Source organism: Pyrus communis, chromosome 4, assembly GCF_963583255.1.
Source record: "Pyrus communis chromosome 4, drPyrComm1.1, whole genome shotgun sequence".
In the NCBI taxonomy this organism is placed as follows: domain Eukaryota; kingdom Viridiplantae; phylum Streptophyta; class Magnoliopsida; order Rosales; family Rosaceae; genus Pyrus; species Pyrus communis.
Window position 1 is genome coordinate 18,343,239 of NC_084806.1, and position 24,376 is coordinate 18,367,614.

The window sequence follows — 24,376 nt, forward strand, 5'->3', positions numbered from 1 at the left end:
AGCGAATTTGAACCACATTATTGCTAGCCCATTGTGAGGCTAAGTCCACCACTTATTTCGTCTTAGTGTAGATAATATTGTTTGTTCCCAAAAAAAAAAAAAAAAAAAAAATAGAGGTGGATCAATTTGACCGGAAGCATTAGGTGGCGTGATTTGTAGAATTAATTGTAATTATTGCAATTGATGGGTTATGTTTTCTGTTGGACATGGAATATCACTGACATCCGATCCATATCTCTGTTATTTTAAAGTTGTGTAGGGGATTTTCTTACATGGTGAAGTAAGAAGTGAAAGGTGGCCCCTCTACTTAGTGCATAAGCTGAGTATAGAGGAATTAGTAATGTTGTTCATACCTTGTTTTTATACGACATTTTTATACTATCTTAGGTGGCATCGGATGTGGACAGCCACATCATTTGAAAAATTTGCAAAACCCAAGGAAAGGAAGGAGAAAGACTCCTCGTATACCACATTCATCATTTAATTAATTAGTTTTTCTTAGAAAGAGTCCTCGTATACCACAATCATCATTTAATTAATTAGTTTTTCTTAATTATTAGTTTATTAAATAATGAACTAAATTTACAAATCTAATTAATTCAAATGATGTGGCTATCCACATCAAATGCCACATATTGTAATTAGAATTAGCAGATGTTAACGTACTAGTTTCTACTCTCCAAAGGGTTGTACACCATGTAAACAAGCAAAGAACCATGTTAGAAACGTCTCACATGAGCCTAATTTTAACATGATATCACACCAGTTATTCTTGCGTTAGTTGACCCGTTTGCGTTGTGTTTTTTGGATCATTGATGCAAATTGGACATTGCAAGAGCGGATTTCTCATTCCTCTTCCCCTATCTATCTTAAGGCCTAGTTTGATATTGCTGTGCATTTTAAAAAAAACTGCTTCTGCTGTGTTATCGTATTTAATGCGATAAATTATTATAAAAAAGAATAATGTGAGGTTAAAAATTGTAATTTGGTAAAATATGTGGGGTGTATGCTTGCTATTTGAAAATTTGATTAAGTGCGCAATGATTACTATGCTTTGAAAGGAAAAAAAAAAAGAACTTTAGAAACATGGTAGATCCTACTTAATGCTACTTTTCTATGCTTTTCTATTCTCATTGACATCATTTTTAAGGAAAAAACGCCTTTTTTTATTTTACTAAATAAATTTGATGTTCTAGGTTTTTTTTAATAAGCTTTATTTAAAAAAACACCACAATTGCAAGCCAGCTCTAAGAAAAGGCACTTAGCTTATTCATGTCTAAGTAAGGAGAAAGTTGCATGCGTTATGACAATGAGGTTTACAATTTGAGCCTACTTTTCCAACTTAATCAGTTCTGCATATTAACAAAGTTACATTTGTTTTGACCTATATGAACAAGTAAGCGCATAAAGACATATGTTTAGCTACTAATTTATCGTGACTTCAAATTAAAAAATAATAATAATAAAAAAACAAATAAAAGCCAGGTTTATATCAGAACATTTTACAGGGCACGAAGATTGCAGATCAACTTTTGGAACACGGTGATAGCAACGCCCGCCATTCTCTTCTCTATATAAACTGTGAAGCAGTCTACCATTTGGGTATAACCTTCTCTCCCATCCATTTACTTCATCAAATCCCAGTAGCTTCCGTTACTAGCTTTACACCATGGAGTACATCAACCAGTCCTACTGCAAATGTATTATTTTGGCTTTGATCTTCATGCTGGGAGCCTTGTCTTCTCAAGCCACTTCTCGCACTCTCCAAGATGCATCAATGTACGGGAGATACGAGCAATGGATGGCTCGTTATGGACGTGTATATTCTGACATTAACGAGAAGGAGAAGCGCTTCAATATTTTCAAGGAAAATGTTGCGTTCATAGAATCTTCCAACAATGATGCAAACAAACTTTACAAATTGAGCGTCAATCAATATGCAGACCTTACGAATGAAGAATTCAAAGCCTCGAGAAATAGATTCATGGGGCACGAATGTTCCGCAAAGACGACTTCTTTCAAATATGAAAATGTTACTGCACCACCAACTGTAGATTGGAGAAAGAAAGGAGCTGTGACACCAGTCAAGGACCAAGGCCAATGTGGTAATCAATTTTATTTATAACTTGGAACTTCATTAAACGGTTTCTAGTACTCTAACTATGATTTAATTGCAATATTATACAAATCTATGTCTATTAAATTAACCACTACTTAATTTATGCCAAAAAAACAAAAAAACAAAAAAAAAAACATAATATCTTACTGCAACAAAATACTTGCAGGATGTTGTTGGGCTTTTTCAGCGGTGGCAGCCATGGAAGGAATTACTAAGCTTACAACTGGTAAATTGATATCTTTGTCTGAGCAAGAGTTGGTTGACTGTGACACAAGCGGTGTAGATCAAGGTTGTGAGGGTGGTTTGATGGATGATGCATTTCAATTCATTAATCAAAACCATGGGCTTAGTACCGAGACTAATTATCCTTACACTGGTGTGGATGGTACTTGCAACACCAAGAAGGAGGCCAACCATGCAGCCAAAATAACTGGTCATGAAGATGTGCCTGCAAACAGTGAAGAAGCCCTTCTGAAGGCTGTTGCAAATCAGCCAATTTCTGTTGCCATTGATGCTGGAGGTTCCGATTTTCAATTCTATTCAAGTGGTGTCTTTACAGGAACTTGTGGAACGAGTCTTGATCATGGGGTTACCGCTGTTGGTTATGGAGTTAGTGCTGATGGGACTAAGTATTGGTTGGTGAAGAACTCATGGGGCACTGAATGGGGTGAAGAAGGATACATAAGAATGCAGAGAGGTATTGAGGCAAAGGAAGGTCTTTGTGGCATTGCTATGGAAGCCTCTTACCCCACTGCATAACTTGAATTACCATCCAAATCAATGCCTATAATATCTAATACCCTGGACGTGTATATCGTAATATGTACATGATGAACTTGTACGTTTAGTTCAATATGCTATATGGTCTGCGCATCGGTAGTACCAAGTTTATAATTACAAATGAAGAACTTATTCGATCTTTTAGTTGAATTGTCTAGTTACGCTAAATTTAACCACTTGCTAAAATTAGGTTTATGTGTTAATTCTCTGATATGATTCATCCCCTCAAAGGAGGTATATATATAGTCAACAAGCCTTGTAGAGCAAGAATAATAATAACTCCTAATTCTAATTACATAGGAAACGAAACCTAAATAGGAAATGTAAACCACTAATTACTAATTACAATTAATCCCACAAGTCAAGCTGCACTAAAGTGAAAAGTCTTAGGTTCAATTCTCACCACACATTATTGCTAACCCATTGTGAGGCTTAGCCCACTTCCCCATCTCTTAATATCGATAATATCGTTTGTTTTAAAATAAAAAAAAAAAAATTGGTGCATATATATTGTTGATGACAGACTTGCTAAATGGGTTGTCAAATGCGTTGGTCAAAATTGCTTTTATTAGCATATCGGCTAATTGGTTCTTCGACTTCACAAACAAAAATTGAACAATCAGACCTTCCAATTTCTCTTTGATGAAATATTTATCCACCTCAACATGTTTGTTGCGATCATGTTAAACTAGATTATGAGCAATTTCAATTGCAGTTTTATTGTCACAACATATATTCATATGAATTCAATTCCCAATTTAATTCCTATTATTGAGGGACATATACTAATTTTATAATATTTTCAACTACAGATGGGGATACAAACCAAAGGTCTTGAGCGACCGATCCGGCAAAACAACTCAAAAGATAAAGAAGTATAATTAATTTCTTCATGCTCGTTCCAAGTTCGAAGTACCATTAGTGCAAATGAGAATCTCCTTTGTTACATGATTTCTTCTTTATATAGATAGATGTTGGATCTATGGAGCAATTACTTAAAAGTAGATTTTGTACAACAGTCCTTCCTATCTCATAGAAAAGGATACCATGATTCTGAACCAATCTAACTTGGAATCGCAAATCCTAAGTTTGTCCATGAAGAACATATCAAATTTTATTAGTGTCTATAATTGATTTCTTCTGTGTAATACTAATCGATGGGGCCTCATTGATAAATGCTACCAGATCTCGCAAATATATTAACTCATATATCATTTTTTGTCATTTCAATTGTAATTACAATTTATTAGGAGATGAAATCATAAGAGTAAATGATTCGTCAAAAAATTGGATGATAGCTACATTTTTTGTGCATGACAAGATTGTTAGTTACTCGTTGGGAACAACAGCAAATAGTAATTTTTTGGCATGCATATTCGTGGAAGTAAATCTCATTATCAAATTTTATCTTTATCCTTACGGAAATTGAACGGGAATGAATTTTGAATAGGATTACTAGCCCAACGGGAAAGGCCTTGAACCTGCCAACTAAAAGAAGAAAGAAAAGAACAGAAGGAGAAAACAACTTCTTTGTAATTCTCTAGGAGTCATATTTAAATTTGAATACTATCAATAAATTTTACATCAATAGTCCCGCGATGATTTAGTAGCAGTGGCTGGCAAAGTTGATTTCTTACCTATTATATTAGGACCTGCAGATTTTTTGGTGCATCACATTCATGCATTTACAATTTATGTGACGGTATTAATACTCTTGAGAGGTGTTTTATTTGCTCATAGTTTGCATTTGATATCAGATAAAGAAAATCTTAAAAATGAAAAGAAAATGAAAATATGCTACATTGACCTATCATTTGTTCAATTTGGTCGATCTGATACTTAGTTAATTCTTTTATGTTTATGTTCCCACTGATACCTAATAAATAACAAAACTTAATGGCTTTTTAGGTCCAATTCCATCAATTTTTGTTGATTCAATTCTTACTTGTTCATCGGCAAAGCGTAAAGTAACCAAATTTCCTCTAACAAAGGTAAACTAACTATATGGGGGTCTTCTATTAGTGATATTATCTGCTCAATCAGTTAATTTTTTTTTATGCCCATAAAGCTAATTAAGTTTTGTTGATGTAGAAAATTAGTGAGACTTTGAAACTATTTAAAGTGTTAAAGTTTGTGACATTCTCACGGTTTCTCCATCACCTAGTAAGGATAATATATAAAGAGATAGAGATAAAGAAGTAAACACAAGATGTACGTGGCTCACCCTAAGTTGGGCTATGTCCACGAGGGTATAGGAGTTCTCATTAATAATGAAGAGTTTACACAATACATAGGTTCAAGCATAATCATCATTAGTGAGTTGAAATGAGGAGTTTAAGTACAATAATGGCATTAGGGATTAATTGAGGAGAATGGTTTCCTTTTATAGTTGAGAAGAGTCTCCGGCTTTCATCTGTGGTCAATGTAAGATTCTAGAAGGTTTATTCTGATGTCGTCTCACGTGTCGCATTGTGATTGGCATCCTGGTTTGGGAGAAACTCTTGTGCTTCGGCATGGGTTCCTTAGCACAAATTCTTCAGTGGGTCCTTCAAGGTATGAAGTTGATCGATACTCAGTAGTTTTCAAATTGGTGAAATATGGTACAAACAAGTTTAAAGAAAGGTGGTCATCTTGATCGTAATTAGAGGTGGATTGTCATTTAGTATTGCGGTATAGTGTTATTTCTCTTCACATGTAAGTGAAAGGTCTTAGGTTTGATTCTCGTTAAAAGTGAATTTGAATCACATTATTGCTAGCCCATTGTGAGGTTAAATCCGCCACTCATTTCGCCTTAGTGTAGATAATATTGTTTGTTTCAAAAAAAAAAAAAAAAAGTAAAAAAAAAAAAAAAGTAGAGGTGGATCAATTTGACTGGAAGCATTAGGTGGCGTGACTTGTAGAATTAATTGTAATTATTTTCATTGATGGGTTATGTTTTCTGTGGACATGGAATATCATTGAAATCCGATCCATATCTTTGTTATTTTAAAGTTGTGAAGGGGATTTGCTTACATGATGAAGTAAGAAGTGAAAGGTGGCCGCTCTACTTAGTGCATAAGCTAAGTATAGAGGAATTAGTAATGTTATTCATACTATATTTTTAGATCACATTTTTATACCATCTTAGGTGGCATCTGATGTGGACAGCCATATCATTTGAAAAATTTGCAAAACCCAAGGAAAGGAAGGAGAAAGACTCCTTGTATATCACAATCATCATTTAATTAATTAGTTTTTCTTAATTATTAGTTTATTAAATAATGAACTAAATTTACAAATCTAATTAATTCAAATGATGTGGCTATCCACATCAAATGCTATCTAAAGTGGTATAAAAATATGGTACAAAAACATAGTATGTTAACTTCTTCGGTTTAGAGGCTGCTTTGGTTACAGAATTTAGATTTGCTTCTAAGTTTGTGATGAATCTATAATTTGATAAAAGATCTACAACTGACATTTTGAGTAAAGCAATTTACAACTTATTTGGCAAGTTGAGCATTAGCAACACACATGCACCAATTTGAGGGACATTGTTAGCATAAGCTAACTTGTAGGATGTTGATTCATTGTTATTATTGTTAGAGGTATATGATTCCTATTTTAATTTTATTTCCTATTATAATTAGAAGTAGAAGATGGAACACAAACACAATTTGCTAAGCAAACCCTAGTATCTCTCTAGGTTTGAAACTACTTCTTTAAAAAGACTTTTTTCTCTAAACCACTTTCAGTAAAAACATTATTAGAAGCACATTAATTTTTTTTTAATAATACGCAAGTACTCTCTGAAAATGCACTTGAACTGTTTTCTGAAAGAAGCGTCCTAAAATAGGCACACAACAGGTGCTTCTTCTAGGAAGTACTTCGCATGTTTTTTTTTAATCTAGAAAGACTTCAAACCTTTTCTGCCAAACATGGTCAATATTGTACACTATGGCCTCGTTTGGCAGCTCGGACTGTACTAACTATTTCTGTTGGATAGGATAAATAGCCACCGGATAGTACTGACTAAATTAGTCGGGCGTTTGGTGCAGTATCGGACTAATGATCGTCTTATTTATATTGTGTTTGGTATTATACCGAATAGGAGGAATTAAACTTAAAAAAAAAAAATTCAAAATTCAAAAAAAAAACTGAAATCATCTCTTTTGTTCCCAATCTCTCCGCCGCACCCCCCCTTCCCTCCCTCTCTATCCCTTCTTCTTCTTCCCCGTCTGCTCCCCTAAACTAAACCTCACCACAAAGGCAGCAACACGAAACCCAGCAAAACCCATCTTTCAGCCCAGCAAAAGTAGAAAGGTTATGAAGGATATGACCCAAAGGAGGGAGATGTGTTCTTTAGCAATTGAAAATTTATAAAATTAATTGCAAAAATTTGAGAGAAAAACAACAATTAGATTCAATCTGATTGAAAAAAAAAAGTTGGAAGAAAAATAGGAGGGCAGAACAGAGAGAGAAGAAGAAAAATTGCAAGAAAAATAGGAGGAGGGCGGAATAGGGAGGATGAAGAAGAATCTTAGATTTAGAAGTGGAGGAAGAACCTTGGATTCAGAGGAGAGAGCAAGTGATGTGAGAGGAGTAGAGCGAGCGGGTTTGCGGTGATCAGAGAAGGAGGAGGAGGAGAAGTTGCAGGAGGGTTGAACAGAGGAGGAGGAGGAGGAGGAGAAGTTGCAGGAGGGTTGAACAGAGGAGGAGGAGGAGGAGGAGGAGGAGGAGAAGTTGCAGGAGGGCGGAACAGAGAAGGAGGAGGAGGAGGAGAAGAACCTGGGATTCAGATTAGAGAGCAAGCGATGCGGGATGGAGAGAGCGAGAGAGGTGTGTTCTACCCGACTAAATAATACCGAGGTTTTGGGCGGGATAACTAAGCGGGTACCAGCTGGATAAAGAAGGTGGGGTCGGATTATTTAATCCGGTGGTTATTTAATCCAAAGAGATATCAAACACTGTACTCCGTATTATTAGTACTATTCGGTGCCTTGTCCAGTGTGCCAAATAGAGCCTATATATTTGTTTCTAGGATTATAAGTTGCTTGAAATAATTCGAGCTTGCACTGAGTTCGGCTCGTTGAAGCTCGGCTTGTGCAAGAACCAAGCAAAGTCTAATTAATTCAACTCGATTAAAAAACAAACCAAGCTTAAGCAGATATCTTCGGCTTGTAAAGCTTGTGAGTGGCTCAAAACATTTTACGAGACACTCAAGGTAGGCTTGAGCTCAGCTAGGTAATTCAAGCTTCACAAGTGTTAATATATAAGGTAAATCTCAATTTACTACCCTCAAGTTTCGTGGTTTTCAACATTTGGTACATAAAGTTTTTTTCGTCCCAGAGTCATACCTAAAATGTTAATTTTGGGACAGTCTTATACATCCGTTAGTTAAACTGTTAAGTTTTCCGTTAACTGATGATGTGGTGCTTATGTGGACAATGACTGGGTGCCACGTCTTATTAGGGGGTCCATGTGGAAAATTTTTAATTTTTAGAAGGGGTTAAAAAAATTCAAAATTCAAAATTCAAAATAAAAAAAAAATAAAAAAAACCGCCCGTCTTCTACCTCCCCCAACCCCCTCCCTCCATTCTTTCCTCTGCAACCTATATCCTTCCTTCTCTCTACTCTGAGGTCCTCTCCTGCCACTCCGACCTCCTCGCCCAGCTTTCTTCCCTCCATCACGCCAATCACACCCTCTCCACCGTCCGATCTTCTGTTGCTGCCCTCCAGTCCTCCCTCCTCCCTTCGCCACACCCGATCCGAGCTCTTCGACCCCCTTGCCTCCATCCGCACCCTCACCATCCAGCTCCAAAATCTCCATGCCTCATTCGATGTTTTCCACCACCTCTCAGTCCAAGCGACCTACCCCAATGGTTTCCCCAGCAGTAGCCCCCATAGAAACCTAGAAACAACCACAAGAATCCCATTGTGCAACCACCTTACCCACAGGCCCCAGCCACCCACTATCAACCTCATCCCATGCCCTAGACCTGCGGCAGCAAGCTTCAATTCCTTTGCAGAGTCCGCAACTTCAATTTGCAGAAGCTCTTCCCATCACCGACCCCACTTTCTCTGCAAACTTCAACCCAAAATCACAGCAAGTTTCAAGCAATAAGATATAATTCCAGATCAAGGATGAAGGCGACAAGGTCTCCGGCGAAGGGAGAAAATTGCTTGGACGACGGTGGGGATGGGTCTTCCTTTCTCCATGTTTGTGTGGTTAGGAATGGAATTTATGAAAGAGAATTGGAGATGAAATTGGGGTGGAGACGACAGAGAATGGGATGAGAGTGGATCAACGGGGAAATGGATGTGGTTTGGACACGAGGCCTGGGAAGAAGCAAGGAAGCAAGCAAGCAAGGAAGAAAAATCGACCGCAAATCTGGAGAGACGGGGCTGTCAAATCTGCAAGGAAAGTGATGAACAGTGGGGCAATATGGACGTAGGGGAAGGTGGTGGTTGCATACAGAGAAACGGGATCGTCGAAGAGGTGGAAGGTTGAGTGGGTGGAGTCGAAGAGGGAGGGAGAATGATGGATGTGCAGACGTTGGGGTAGGTGCAGAGGAAAGAAGGGATGAAGAAGGGAGGGGGTCAGGGTGGGGAAGACAAAAGGGTTCTGGTTTTTTTTTTTTTTTTTTTTTAATGACACATGGTGCCCAATCATTGTCCACATGGGCACCACATCATCAGTTAACGACAGACTTAACAGTTTGACTAACGGATGTATGAGATTGTCCCAAAATTAACACTTTAGGTATGACTCTGGGATGAAAAAAAACTTGATGTACCAAATATTAAAAACCATAAAACTTAAGGGTAATAAACTGAGATTTACCCTAATATATATATATATATATATATATATATATATATATATTTGTTAATGCAGGGTTTTCGTCTCACAAATTGGTGCAAGCTGGGAAACAGATCACAAAGGCCCAATAAAAGTCAAAGCCCAAGAAAGATTAAGAAGCCCGAAGCCCAATGGAGTTAAAAGAGAATATGTCTAAGTGATAAAGTCGACCACTCACCAGCTTAGTCTGACTAGACTAAATAAAGTACTTGTCGACTGCGAGGTGCACGTGGGCATGCTGACTACTTTAAGGCACAAGAATTAAGAGGCAAGCCTCCTCAGACACTAATCAGGCCACATTTCATTCAACAATTGGAAGTAAGAGTCTAGGATGGGACATAAAAGGTGTTAGGGTAGCTGCTCGAGGTGATATGGTTAATTAATCAAGGACGAGCAAGTCACTCGGCACACATTACTCTAAAAGGCGTGTAATCTCAATTGAGCACATATCACTTCACCGCCGAATATCTATTAATGGTTAAAGGAGTTGTCAACACATTAGTTGATGCGAGTGGCGCATTAAATGCTACAAAGGTGATAGAGAGGCTTTTTGAGTTCATTGAGGGCCTATGTAAAGGGATGAAAATATCTTGTAAAGGGTCAAACGACTGAAGCCAGAAAAATTCCAGTCTTAGCCGAATGCTATTTGTAACCTTTGAAATCAATATAATCCGAGCAACACAGTGGATGTAGCCCAATTTTGAGGGGTGAACCACTTAACTCCTGAGTCATTTCATTTCAGTTATATTCCATGCCAACCAAGGGGTAATTGTTTTATTGTTAACTTGCAAGTTTTAAGAGTTAACAACATTTATAAAAATTATCAACTTTAATTAAATTTGTTGTAAGAATAATAATTTATTTTGTACTTCTTGTATAATATGGAGGCTCATATTTAACTAACTCAATTAAGGAAAATTAAAAAGGATATATAGTTTGATATGGTTTCTTCTTTCTTTGTGGCTAATAAGTAGAATAAGACTTCAAGTTACCCCTCAAAGTACCCTAAACCATGCAACAAAATAAGGAAAATCAAAGTCTAATTGTCGAATTGTTCATTGTTCCCAATGCTAATATTGCTTCAAAAAAATTTAGAAGTAATATTTTTCTATAAATATAAATCTCTCATTTGTATAGTAGTATATACTGAACACTATATCCAATGTTCTAAAAAGCCTCATTTAGGGATGCTTAGGTGCTAGGCAGTTGACCACCGTCATGGTTAATCTCTAGGCAGTTAAAAAAATAAGAAAGGGCACCTAGACTTGCCTATATGTCGCCTAGTGCACCTAAACTACCTAGGTCACGACTCTCTCATAGAGAAAATAGATAGCTTTTCATTTTGTATTGTAAGAGACTTATTGGATACTTGGATGAACATTCATTATATGCTTGTTCCCAATGTTTTAATTTGTTCTAGTACTTATAATTCATGTCATTCTATTTTGCAATTCATGTATCTCAATACAATTATGCCTTTTTAAGTATCAGTACATATTTATTTATAGGGAAATATCCCAAAATGGGACAATTTCTTAATCTTTGGACAAAACTAGGACAAACCGGCCATGCACACCAAGCACAAAAGTCAAATTACTAAAATACCCACATATAAATGGGTTATTTCCTCCCCTTTTCTGATTTTTTTTTTCTCTCTCTCTCTCTACTCTTTCTCCCCTTCCTCTCTCCTCTCACTTTCTTCCTCACACACTCTCTCTCCTTTTCTCACTATGCACACATGGTGCATTGTCATCCCGACTAACACTGTCCAAATTGAAGCCACCGCCAATTTCATCTTGTCCTCATGAGTCCAAAACACCTAGCCTTGTCACGAATCTCATCCTCGATCGTTGAGATCGAAACTCAAGCAGAATGCGAGTTTTCCAGCCATTTTCCAACAACATGACAAACAACCGAGACTCAAGAGCACCACCACTGGACTTGCATCGAGGGTAGGAACAAAGCCCAGTCATTAAATGCTGGTGTTTTGTTGGATAAATTTTTTTCTGGATTTGCTCACTGTATGTACACGACATGCACATGATATGCTCATAGTTCTAAGCCAACCCAAAAACTCAGAGCTCACAGCTCTCTTTTTGAAATCAGAAAAATGATATCATCACCTGTGATGTCACCACCATATACACTATATGCACATCATATGTACAGTACATGCACATCATATGTATAGAATTGGAGATCAAGCAACAAGCTGCTTTTTGCATTAATAAGAAACTTTAATGGCAACCTAGTGGTATAGTGAATACAATTAAAACATAATTGTTATTTCATGGACATGCATGATCCTTAACGTCCTCTACACTTTCTTTTTTTTTTTTTTTTTTTTTTTTGTTTTCACTGAGGAGAACTAGGTTGTGGTCATATTCGCTAAATCCGGGGCACAATATACGTGCAGTGAACATTCCTGCTTCTTAATTAAGATGTAGCCATACATACCACATGCACATTATGGAAAAAATTTCACAAAGTTCTGCAATTGGACACTTGAACCAAAAATTGTTCCATCCCAGTTTTGTAGTATGTCAAAACTTGAAATTTATTCCACAACCCATAGGCCCCAATATGAAACACAAATCCTAATTTAACTTCTAAGTATTAATTCATTTTACAAACAACCCATTTATTCCATAGATCATTGATGAAGGAACTTGGCTCATATTTGTGAGCATATTATGTGCATGTCGTGTACATACAGTGAACAAATCCTAAAAAATTCATCCAACAAAACACCAGAATATAATGACTGGGCTTTGTTCCCACCCTCGATGCGAGTCCAGTGGTGGTGGTCTCGAGCCTCAATGCGAGTCCTATTTCTGGGTATTTTCCTTATTTACATGTCATATAATTATAATAAATGTAATTAAAGTTACAAAAAAAAAAAAAAATGCCTAGTCCAAGTCCATGTCCGTTGCTTGACTAGTGGCAAGCGCATTTTAGAACCTTAACTATATCAATCGATTGATATAGTCTACAAGACAATATATATATCGTCAGACCTTTTTTTTTTCTTCTACTGAACATTATATCATGGTTAATGATTACCGTGGAACACGATATTAAATGTTTGATATTGTAGTCATAATATTGCAAAGTGTTTTACACAATCGAACCAACTTTCTATAAGAAATAACTCAAAACAGCTTGAACTTGGTATCAGGTTCATTTGTTCATTTGTTTTAAGCTCATTTGAGCTCGGCTTGTGGAAAATCAAGCCAAACAAGCTCGAGTTTGGAAAAAAATTAAATTAAATAAGCCAAACTTAAGCACGGTAATATTCGGTTCAAATCGGCTCATGTACAACCCTATTTACCTCCTACAAATAAAAGAAGCATATTATAAAATTCCCAATAAACCTAATTTTAGCTTCTCAGACTTAATTTGTACAAGAAAAGTTGCTCAAAATCGTATGAAAGTAGAAGTCAAAGAATTAAGGGAGAATGGTCTTCAATCATAAAATTCAAAAATTAGAAAATTGTAGCCGGTAGCAATTGAAATAAAACATGAACATTTGCCATTTACAGAGGTCATATTGTTGGTAATAACAATTGGGTTGCAAAGAAAAAGGATGAAGAGAAGAGAAGAGAAGAGATCATGTGTTGGAGAATTACAACCAGAAACATCAAAAAATAAATAAAAACAAGAAATATTTTCTCTTTCGAAGAAGAGCGCATATCATGTAATATTAATTTCAATAACTACGTACTAGAGCATACATATCACGATCGGTTCTTATATTGTTGGAAATTAGAGTCTAATTGCTATATTAAATCACACAGAAAATTAAGAAATAATTCATGCAATTATATATCAAAATAATGCGTGCACGTGAGTAATCAATATTAAATGAACATGATATAATGGATTAGAAAAACCTAAAAAATATGGTCAAGGCAAGTGTTGGACACTTTGTCCTTAAGACAAGTTTATGCCCCACTACAGTGCTCATGGTTGATCGGCGCATGTGTTCCAAGATACAACGACCACATCCTTATAATAATAGCACTCCAAATCACAAGGCTCCATGAACCACGATTGTGTTGAAAAATCTCTTATATGGATTCAATGAGACTCTCTAATATTTAATGCACTATATCTATGTATGATTATGTAAACAATGAAAAGTTCTTATATGATTATAGGGGGCTTCCCCATTTATAGAAACTGAGATACCTCTTTGGAAAACATGTGATTATTCATGAAGAGTCAAAAGTTGCAACACTTCATTTAAGTAGACATATCTTTCTACTAAAAGGCTCTACTTCTAATTTCCATTCAATTAATAAATTTAATATAATAATATTATTATTAAATTTTCCAACAATCCCCCACATGAAAGGAAATTGACGCAACACTATGGAAATGACAATGCAGATGCTAGAGAGAGAATTCAGTAGGAAAAGTACTGCATCAGGATAAATGGCTTTTGGCTTTGAACCTTCCGTAGTGAATTACTATCGGATTTACTTAGCTAATCAGTGAACGCGATGTCTTGAACTGCTCAACTGTTTGTGTAAACCAAGACAATAGTAATCACACAATACCCTTCCACGTGGTTGCTCGATTGTGTTCATTTTGGCCATGAACAATTCTTGGTTTCTCATGAGTGCTTTTAGAGAACTAAGCCCTTCAAAAAATTCTCACAGGAACAACCTCATTCCTCATTCAAGATAGGTGACTTCCCATTAAGAGTATCATGCAATACCTCTCTTGTTATTTCCAAGTATAGGAATCATTAAAAGCAAAGCTTATCCTAAATACGCGGCAGATAACACTGTTTCATCATAGGACATGGGTATGAGATTATCTCCGCAGTGCTCCCATTGAATCATCCACAATTCGGTTGTCCCTTTGAACCTAGATCTTGGGATCTCTAGTTAGCTAGGTTGGGTTGCCATTATGGCGATTCTTAAGACTTAGGCTTTTAACCCATTCCCCTCGATGATACAACTTATTCTCTAGTCAAACCTTTAAAAATTGGTACCATTAGGTTGACTACTCATTATATGGCCATCGCAAACTTTATATCCATGCATGGAAATAACTTTCGTTTGAGAGTAGTTGTTTTCCAACGTTAAGTCCTCCAAACATATATTAGGACTTACTAAGTAATTTGCTAACATTTGGGTTAACTTCCCCACATTTAAGGTATTTGCTAAAAGATCTCCAACCTTTCAATACCTTAAAACTTCAATTATTAGTAATTGTTATCTCTTTCTAGAAGCAAATTACTTTTGCGTTATTTTTAAATATCATATATCTCAAAAATAGCTAAGCCACCCCTACAATTCACACACATTGTGGTTGCTTTAATGCTATTAATAACTCTTTCATCATACATCATACTTAAGAAGAAAGCCAATGAAAATAGACTTTCTATATCATATCTATCTTCACCTGTTAGGGCCCTGTCTTGACAACTTTCAAAGTTCTCATTGTTAAAGACTCATCTATAGAGTGCTTTAAGTTTTTCAAAAAGACCTTGCCCCCCACAGTCTAATTGTCATCTTCCAGAGTTGTCTCATGCAAAATGAGTTTAACATGCATTTGTTACAATGTAATAATGAGTTCTGACTACACCAAGAGCCGTGTGTCTAGTTCTCTTAGGGTTATAACTTATATACCCTTTCATTTGAATACAACTCATTCCAACGGATTAGGTTTGAGAATGTATTATATCAATTAGAAATGCAAGTTGTTCGTGTGAAGTAAATTTTCTTGCGAATACTAAACTCGAACTTCACATGAAATCACACACACATGGCAAAGCCTCTCAATTAGTTATGACTCATGGTACGATTCATGTAAACCAACATATGTGTTTGGTTGTTTTACCAATTAACGTATCTTTTCATTTTAAATGCAAAAGATACACCATTTACATTTTTAGCATGAAGACATGATTGCCAACTGCAAACTGATGCCATTCATAGACACCATTGATCTCTTTCGTTAGTCTGAAAAGGATCAAATCATAACCACATCTCTGTAGCTCAATATAGTTACTGTCTGACAATAGACCCATAAGTCATCATGCCCTTTCAACATTTTTGGAAAGATGGCATCTGTTTAGTCTTTCATGCATTTGTTCGGATTTGAATAGTCATGGTCGTTCCCTTTTTGGGCTTGGTAGGAAGGATGTAATTTGCAGCCTACCACATCCTTTCGCCAATCAGTAGCCGATCTAGGCAAACGTTATGATTTATATTCAGATAATTAAACATATGCCTGATGACAAACGGTTTGAATTGTCAAACCGCTCTACCACTTTGTTTTATTCCAAGAAACCAATCTGCACTCAAAAGGTTTAACATGAAAATTGTAATCAATTGTTCCAGATACATTCCTTCAAATCTGTGTGGCGCATTCTTTGGTACATTAAAATTGCCAAATAATAACATCTGAAATTGGTTTTTCGAACAAAGAGATAACTAAATAATTAATTGTCACCATGCACCAAGATTAATATCATAATCATGAATCATGATTCATATATAAAACGGAAATATCAGTCAATACTATGGTAAGAATATGATTCATTAGACAAGCAAATGCACCGCTTCACAATATATATGTCTTCGAATAGTCAATTAATATATGATATATAGGCAGCACTATTTTAATCAATATGCATAACAATATTGGACGCAAGGAAGAACATACAAAATTCTATCTCGCCAACATATAGCAAATAAACCAATAAACTTGTCTTAAGATTGTTGAAAAATTAGAGTCTAATTGCTATATTAAATTACATAGAAAATTAAGAAATAATTCATGCAATTATATATCAAAATAATACATGCACGTGAGTAATCAATGTTAAATGAACATTTTATAATGGATTAGAAAAACCTAGAAAATACGGTCAAAGCAAGTGTTGGACACTTTGCCCTTAAGACAAGTTTACGCCCCACTACGGTGTTCATGGTTGATTGGCGCATATCTCCCAATATACAACGACCACGTTCTTGTAATAATAGCACTCCAAATCACAAGGCTCCATGAACCACGATTGTGTTGAAAACTTTCTCATATGGACTCAATGAGACTCTCTAATATTTAATGCACTATATCTATGTATGATTATGTAAACAATGAAAAGTTCTTATATGATTATTGGGGGCTTCCCTATATATAGAATGTGAGATACCTATTTGGAAAAACATGTGACTATTAATGAAGAGTCAAAAGTTGCAACACTTCATTTAAGTAGACATATTTTTCTACTAAAAGGCTCCCCTTCTAATTTCCATTCAATTAATAAATTTAATATAATAATATTATTATTAAGTTTTCCAAACACTTAGGGGGCGTTTGTTGTACCAGACTATTTCAGATTGGACTAGCTTCAAGAACTAAGCTGGTCTGTCTTAGACTAGACTAAGCTAGACTAGCTTAGTGAAGTGTTTGGCGTAGTGTCAGACTAAGAAGCAGACTAATTAATAAATTATAATATTATATTTATATCTATTAATATTTTATCTATTTTATTTTTAATTTATTTTTTTCTTTTTGGATTCTCTTCCTTGTTTTTTTTGGAAACATCCACCATTTTTCCACCATTCTCCCTCGTTTTCTCCAGCACACCATCTCCCTCTCATCCCTATTTTTTCTCCCTGTTTTCTTCTTCAACGGAGGAAGCTGTGCATTTTGCACCTAATTTGGATCAAAGACCAACAAGTCTTTCTTCTTGTTCCTCTAACCAGAGATAGCTCTCGTTTTCACAAAAATCCCAAATCAAGGTAAAAGATTTCTGGGTTTTTGGAGAAGAGCATTGTGGATTTTTGGAGGTCTTTCGTTTTTTTGCCTACAGATTTCTGGAGAAGTGCACAGCAACCCAAGGTAATAGATTTCTAGGTTTATTGCAGATTTTGATATTTTCTATATTTGGGATTTATAAGGTTTAATCTTCGAATTGAAGTGTTGTGTATGGTGTGGATTAAGCTTATTGGAAGCTTAACTTAATGAATTCATCTCTGAAGCAAAGAGGGGGTTGGGTTCGCGGGACGGAATGGGCAGAGCCGTTTCAGATTTGGTGACTGGAGAAGAGGGTGGAAGGCATGATTTGGTAACTGGGTTCGCGGGAAGAAGGAGGATCGGGGATGCATGCTTGCAGTCGACGTGGGCGCTAGAGACGGGATTAGCAATCCGCCAGTTTTCGAGGGGACCATCTAAGAACAGCTAGTGAAGCTTTTAGTCGGTGCGAGTCCAACTTAGTCTCATTAAAGGCAGTCTTTGTTTGCGCCAAACACGGGCTAGGACTCCTACCTAAGGCAATCCAGTCCAGTGAGACTTAAAGAGGCCAAACAAACGTGCCCTTATATTCTTCGCAGGAGTATTAGTACCAGTGATAACCATAAACAGCGATTCGAGATCGTCTGGAACCTTAAAAAAGTATTTTGATTTTGAAGGCCATAACCTCCTCAAACTTCTTCTGGCAGCTTGGCGAGGTTTCTTGGGTGCTGGTGGACACACTGATGGTAGTTGCTTCAAGGTCACGTGAGCAGCAGGTGACTTGGGTGTGTGGCATTCTTCTTCATGTTCCAAATGCAAAAGCTCCTCCTCTGCCACTGCCCCCTCCTCCTCCTCCTTCTTTGTCTTTTTTAAAGCTTGTGGAATTGGAATGGCAACTCGAATCGGAGTAATTGGCCTGAAACGATCTTCTTCTGATATTTCAAGACCCATTTTTTTTTCTTGAGAGTTGGGAAACTTTTTTTTGGCTGAAGTAGCTTGCTGGCTAGGTCATGTGTTAATTAATAATTATTGTGGTCGGAAAAGGAAAAAGAAGGCGTGCTGAGGAATTCGAGAGCGTGTTATGATGGAGGGTGCTGAAAGAGAGGCAGATATCAACATGAAAGTGAGAGAGAGAGAGAGATGTGATTGGTGGTATACACACAGTACACCCAAAACATGTAAACAAAACTGCAGATGGGAATGATGAAAAAGTGGCAACCGAACGTGATAGGAGAGTGCGATGCAAGACAAGGAAATATTAAAATAAATAATAAATATTTGCCCCTTCCCACCCAGCAAATTTTGAAGTTCTCATTTGCCCCTTTAACCAACTCCAACCCAAACACCTAAACCCAAATATTACCCAAAAAAGTCACCCAATGGTAAAAGACCTAAACCCAAAAAATTTGGGTTTTGATCCAAACGCAAAACCCAAATTTGACTTTCTACTTGCCTTACCCAAATGTGGAGGGGCCTACCTTTTAAAAAATAAACTGGCGGAAGTTGTAGGATAGTGGCCCATAACTGCGTTCTGCATTACTGGGAACCTAGCTGCCCAACGGTAATATTGGTTTCAAACCGAGCCTTTCGATTGACCAAAAAAAAAAAAAAATCCGAGCCCTTCGATTTCTGGACTATTGATTCGCCTTTCGATTTCTGGACTATTGATTCAGATCAAACTCCTTTTTTCTGTTCAATCTTTTGATTTTGATAATAACGTCTATATTTGTTTTTTTCAAACCCATGATAAAAAAATCCAATTGCTGAAATTTAAATTTAACGAACAAAATAATAAAATGAAAACTTTAAAACGGACCCAATTCAAAAATTATCCGAAACTATATATATATTTATATATAATATACTCATTCATTTGTTCATTCATCTACACAAAATCAATTTCTTCCTCATATAATTTTCATATCCTTCTTTCTCCCTCAATTGTTTTTTGAAGATGTCTTTAGGATAAACTGCAAGAGGTCCAAATTGGAAGGAAAAAAAGAAAAAGAAAAAGAAAGATGAAGCTTTATGTGAGGCTTGGGGGGTTGGTTTCTGACGATGGTGTTCGAGCAACAATCAACCTCTAGAAGTATTTTAGAATCGTGTGTAGTAGGGTGAGGCTTTACCTTCATATATTAATTTGTTGGATTTTTTGTTTATCAACTACTTGTGTTTATTAGCCCCTTCCTGTAGATAATATCGTTTGTTCAAAAAAAAAAAAAAAAAAAAAAACTACTTGTGTTTATTTATGTGTAGGATGACCATGCATTGACCATATTTCAGAATGTTAATACAAAAAAAAGATTATTTAAGTTGCATCATGCTAGGAACATCTTGAAGGACTCCCTGACATGGGGAGAGCTACATGGTGTGCATGGAGAAAGATCATCTCAACCTACCTATGAGAGCACTAAATTGGGAGATGATGTAAATGACACCCCTAATTCTTCCGGAAGGCCGAGGGGACGAGACCAAGAAAAGGATACATGGCGAAGGAGGAATACATGAGATGCCCAAAATTCACCATATTCTACATGTATGGAGCAATTGGTTCAACATGGGCATAATTATCAGGCAGAGAGGAGAAGAAAAATGGACCTCCTTTAGCCTTCAGGAGCAAATGTCGTTGGACAAAAAAGTTATGAGGACTCCATTCTGTCCAAGGACCTCAGCCAATATACTCCAAGAAAGAAGAAGTATTACCGTGATATGCAAGATGCAATTCTGACGACTCATAATGTACAAGAGTCGGGTTCAACCCCGCCGATTACTTTCCAATCCCATCACCAGGACAAAGCGAATGGTTTTAATTTATATGACTATCATTTATGTTTTCAATTATTGTTCAAGTTTTTAGTTTATGTTATGGACTATTATTTATAATTTTGGCCTTGTTTTGTATTTCATGATTACTTTTTTCATAAGCTCCACCAATTTTATTAATCATACAAATTGAATAGATTGACTTAAAGCACATAATTTCGCTACAAGAAAGCGTAGTACAACGAAAACACCCTAAGTATCATACAAACCCACGACTTCCAGAATAATTGTTGGCTTCTTGTGTTAACCTTGAATTAACGTGCCCAAGCTGTTGGACAATTCTTCCATTCTAGTGCATGTAATCTAGACTACCAAACCTGCCTGGAAATCCTCGTTGTTGTCCCTTGCGGAGGACCCTCTGAAGGTCGGCTAGAGTTGGGCGTTGAAGGAAAGTAGGCTCGTAAATGGCCTCAATGGTCGCACAAAATATTTTGAGGCATTCAAGAGTTGTGAACTCACCTATAGTCTGCAGTGCTCATCAGTTGAATCAGTAGAGCACTTTGCATGTTAGATATACATTCTTTCTTGAATATCACGAGGAGAATACGCATATGAAAAACCTAACATTTAAAGTTGCATGTGTAATTCATAAGTAATTGGTACTACATAGAATTGCTATTGATGACGGCTAAACCCTAAGGATTTTTAACTTTGGTTTTCAAAACTCTTTTATTTTTCTCCTTGTTGCCAAGTTTTCATTAAAATCAATTTCAATTATTTTATGTCCTTTTATTTTAATTCACAATTCCAAAACTTTTTCAAAACTTGTTTTAAATGATTAACTAAGGTAGTTTAAATACAAGTTATTCATATCAATCCGTGTGAAGAACGACCTTGCAAAAGTAGGATTGTTACCATGCGCGAAAATAAGGATAAAAACACTTAAAAATACTTGCAGGAGAATAAGGTAGTTGTTTTATAAATGACACAAAGCAAGGTCACTCTCCACAAGGATTGATATGAATAACTTGTATTTAAACTAAGCCTTAGTTAATCACTGAAAACAAGTTTTGAAAATTTTTTGGAATTGTGAATTAAAACAAAAAGACATAAAATAATTGAAATTGATTTTAATGAAAACTTGGTAACAAAGAGAAAATAAAATAGTTTTGGAAAACCAAATGTAAAAAGCCCTGAGGTTAGCCGTCGCCATTAACAATTCTATGTAGTACCAATTACTTATGAATTACACATGCAACTTTGAAGGTTTGGTTTTCCTTATGCGTATTCTCCTCGTGAAATTCAAGAAAGAATGTATATCTACCATGCAATTTAGATCAAATGTAAACATGCGAGACTCATTTAGCTTTGTGAAAACCTTTTGAAAAACTATGCAACCCTTAAGAGAGTGATATTCGCCTTAAGTGAACTAACAACTATTAATCACAAGAAGCCATACTCAATCCTCTAGTGATATTCTGACCGAATTGCATCCAATTAGTTGTTTAAACATCCTAATGGTGACCAGTCATCAAGACATATAGATAGTTTAAACACAATGATTAATAATTCAAAGTATGAATGCATAATTTCATAAGAAAATGGATAAGAAACAACATATTTGTGCTAAGGCTCATGGCCTCGCCCTAGAAAAATGAATTTATTAAAGAAAACAAAATATTATTATAAGAATGGATAGAAAACGCCTTGTAAAATAAAGTTGAATCTTTAAAAGCTCTCTAAGCCGAGTTCTCCAAAGTAGCTCGTAGAGAAACCCTAATGGCTAAATAGCCTTATTTATACAAATACAAAATAAAATCATTCCTAGAAAAGGTCTTCTACAAACTAGGAAACAAAATAAAATAATGAAATAGCTAATAAAAGGTTTCCTATTTAAACTGAAATTCAGACTGTAGAGAAAATCAGACTTTTAACCAACCAAATCAACTCTGATTTAGTCCCAAAAAGTCTTTTATGAAAGCTGAAGACGTCATCAAAAAATCCTCATAATGAACTTTCCTCAAAATATGCCATCATGACCTCTAAAATGCCCAAAAGATCTAGAAACGTAAATCTGGAAAAGCTGCGCACTGGGACTTCTTTTCTTCGCCACAATCAAACAGCTTGGAATTAAATTCTGGAATTTTGGCACATTCATCTTGAATGACTCACAAATATACTTCAATTGGAATTACTCCAAAATTCCTTTGTTTGATCACTTTAGGCCTAAAGTAGATTCAGATGTCCTATAATTGAAATATAGAACAAAATATCAAAATTCAACCAAAATAACCAATAATTTATAAGAATAGTGTAAAATATATAGTATAATATTGATTCACTACTCAGCATAACTGCTTAGGTGACAAAGTGGCAGCTGTCACGCAAAGGCAAATACAGTTGCGAGAAATATTGGGCGGCGAAGAGGACGCCGCGCAAATTTTGTTGTGCAAAGCTCGTGACGTCAGACATTGTGCGACGGAGGAAAGTTCTTCATTGCACGAAATGAATGTTGCACTGCGCAAAACAAAGAGCGACGAATGAGTGTTCATTGTGCGTGATACTCCGAGTGACGAAACTGGGGTTTGACGCGGTTACCCTTGCGAGACGGACATATAAGTTGTTGAAGTAAGATTTTAAAATTAATTTATTTAAATGATTTTTATTTATTTATTTTTCCTTTTAAATGTTGATAATATTGTTTTATGTAGAAGTTACTTTAATGAAATTAAAAACATAAAATGTAAAGAAGAATATTGAATTAAAAAATTATTGAAAGTGTACATACAATGGAAAGAAATATTTTAAAATTTGAAAATAATTAAAAAAAAACTACAATATGTAGTTATTCACGTCATAATCGCCTTCTGGTGGTGTTAGTGCTGCATTGGGGGGTTGAGAGGTGGTAGCTATTGTGGTAGGGGGGCTAGGTGGTCATAGCTGCTATAGCGGGGGGCTGGGAGGTCATTGTTGGAGTTGGTTCAAAGTCGAGGAACCGAATGCTAGAGATTTGAAGGGTAAGACGAATTTGGTTCATCAAATTGCTTTAGGCCGCAAGGTGAAACTTATGGGCGGTAATCTGCTCCTTTAGGTTTGCCACTTCAGATGTTAGCAATTCGACCTCTTATGTTCTTGCTTGGAGAAGGAGGTAGACGAGTCCCGAAGGCGGGCTTTCCCAAGCCCCCGGTGAACATTCCCTTGCCTATGACCGAGGGTTTGATCGAGTGTGTCTGTCATGATCTGAAAACCCAAATCCTTAGGAGGAAACACCTCCTCGATCGGTGGGGTCTCTAGGGGAAGCTAGGAAGCCACTTCCTCCAGAATGGTCTGGCCCTTATCCACTGTGGAGGGCTAGAAAAATGAAAACAAACAAATTAATTTTAATATACATGTAATTAATATTAATACTAATTGGAATAACTTACATGAAGTTGCTCTGTCAGCTTATCCCCAGGCTGAACGTATACTTCATTGAACATGTCAATCCCAAGAAACTTTGACCCCCTGAATAAAAAAAAAATTAACATATAGATTACCAATTGTGTAATAGAGAGTAAAAAGAATCAAAACTTAAAATAAATATATGGTTACCTTACGTTGGTCCTCCAACCTATAAGAGAAGTATCGTGAGCCAGAGCGGTGAAGAAGTTTCTTCTTCGATCGATTGATCGAGTTTGCCTCCACTTTTTTCTGTTGAATTAAAAAAAAAACGTATTAGTTTAGATATTTATAACAAATTAATGAAAAAAATCAAAATTTTATTAAAAAATATAAAATTTTGATTAAATAATATTGAAATATATATTATACTTACTAGGTATTTCTCATCTTGAAAATGGCCACAGAGCTACTCCCATTTATCCCAGCGGTCCACCAACTCTTTAGGGCACCCAACTGCTAAAGCGACCTCTGGACCGCCATATTTCTCATAATGCTTGTGGAGGTTGTTCTTCCACTGAGTGAACCTACTAGTGCAAACTCGTTGATGTACTAGTTTTGATTGGCATCGAGGTTCACGACCTTATAGTGATGCTGCAAAACTCAACAAATGAATAGTAGTTAAAATTTATAATACTTGCATACTTAATAAAAATTTAGTATTTGAGGTTGAAAATACT

At 36.0% G+C, this 24,376-nt stretch overlaps 1 protein-coding gene across 1 annotated transcript; it reads left to right on the forward strand.

Annotated features, from left to right (window-relative positions):
* Positions 1-1,669: 1,669 nt before the first annotated feature.
* LOC137730578 (senescence-specific cysteine protease SAG39-like) lies at positions 1,670-2,878 on the forward strand. Its single transcript, XM_068469562.1, has 2 exons — positions 1,670-2,105; positions 2,286-2,878. The coding sequence occupies exons 1-2, from the start codon at positions 1,670-1,672 to the stop codon at positions 2,876-2,878; spliced, it is 1,029 nt and encodes a 342-aa protein (XP_068325663.1).
* The last annotated feature ends 21,498 nt before the right edge of the window (positions 2,879-24,376 follow it).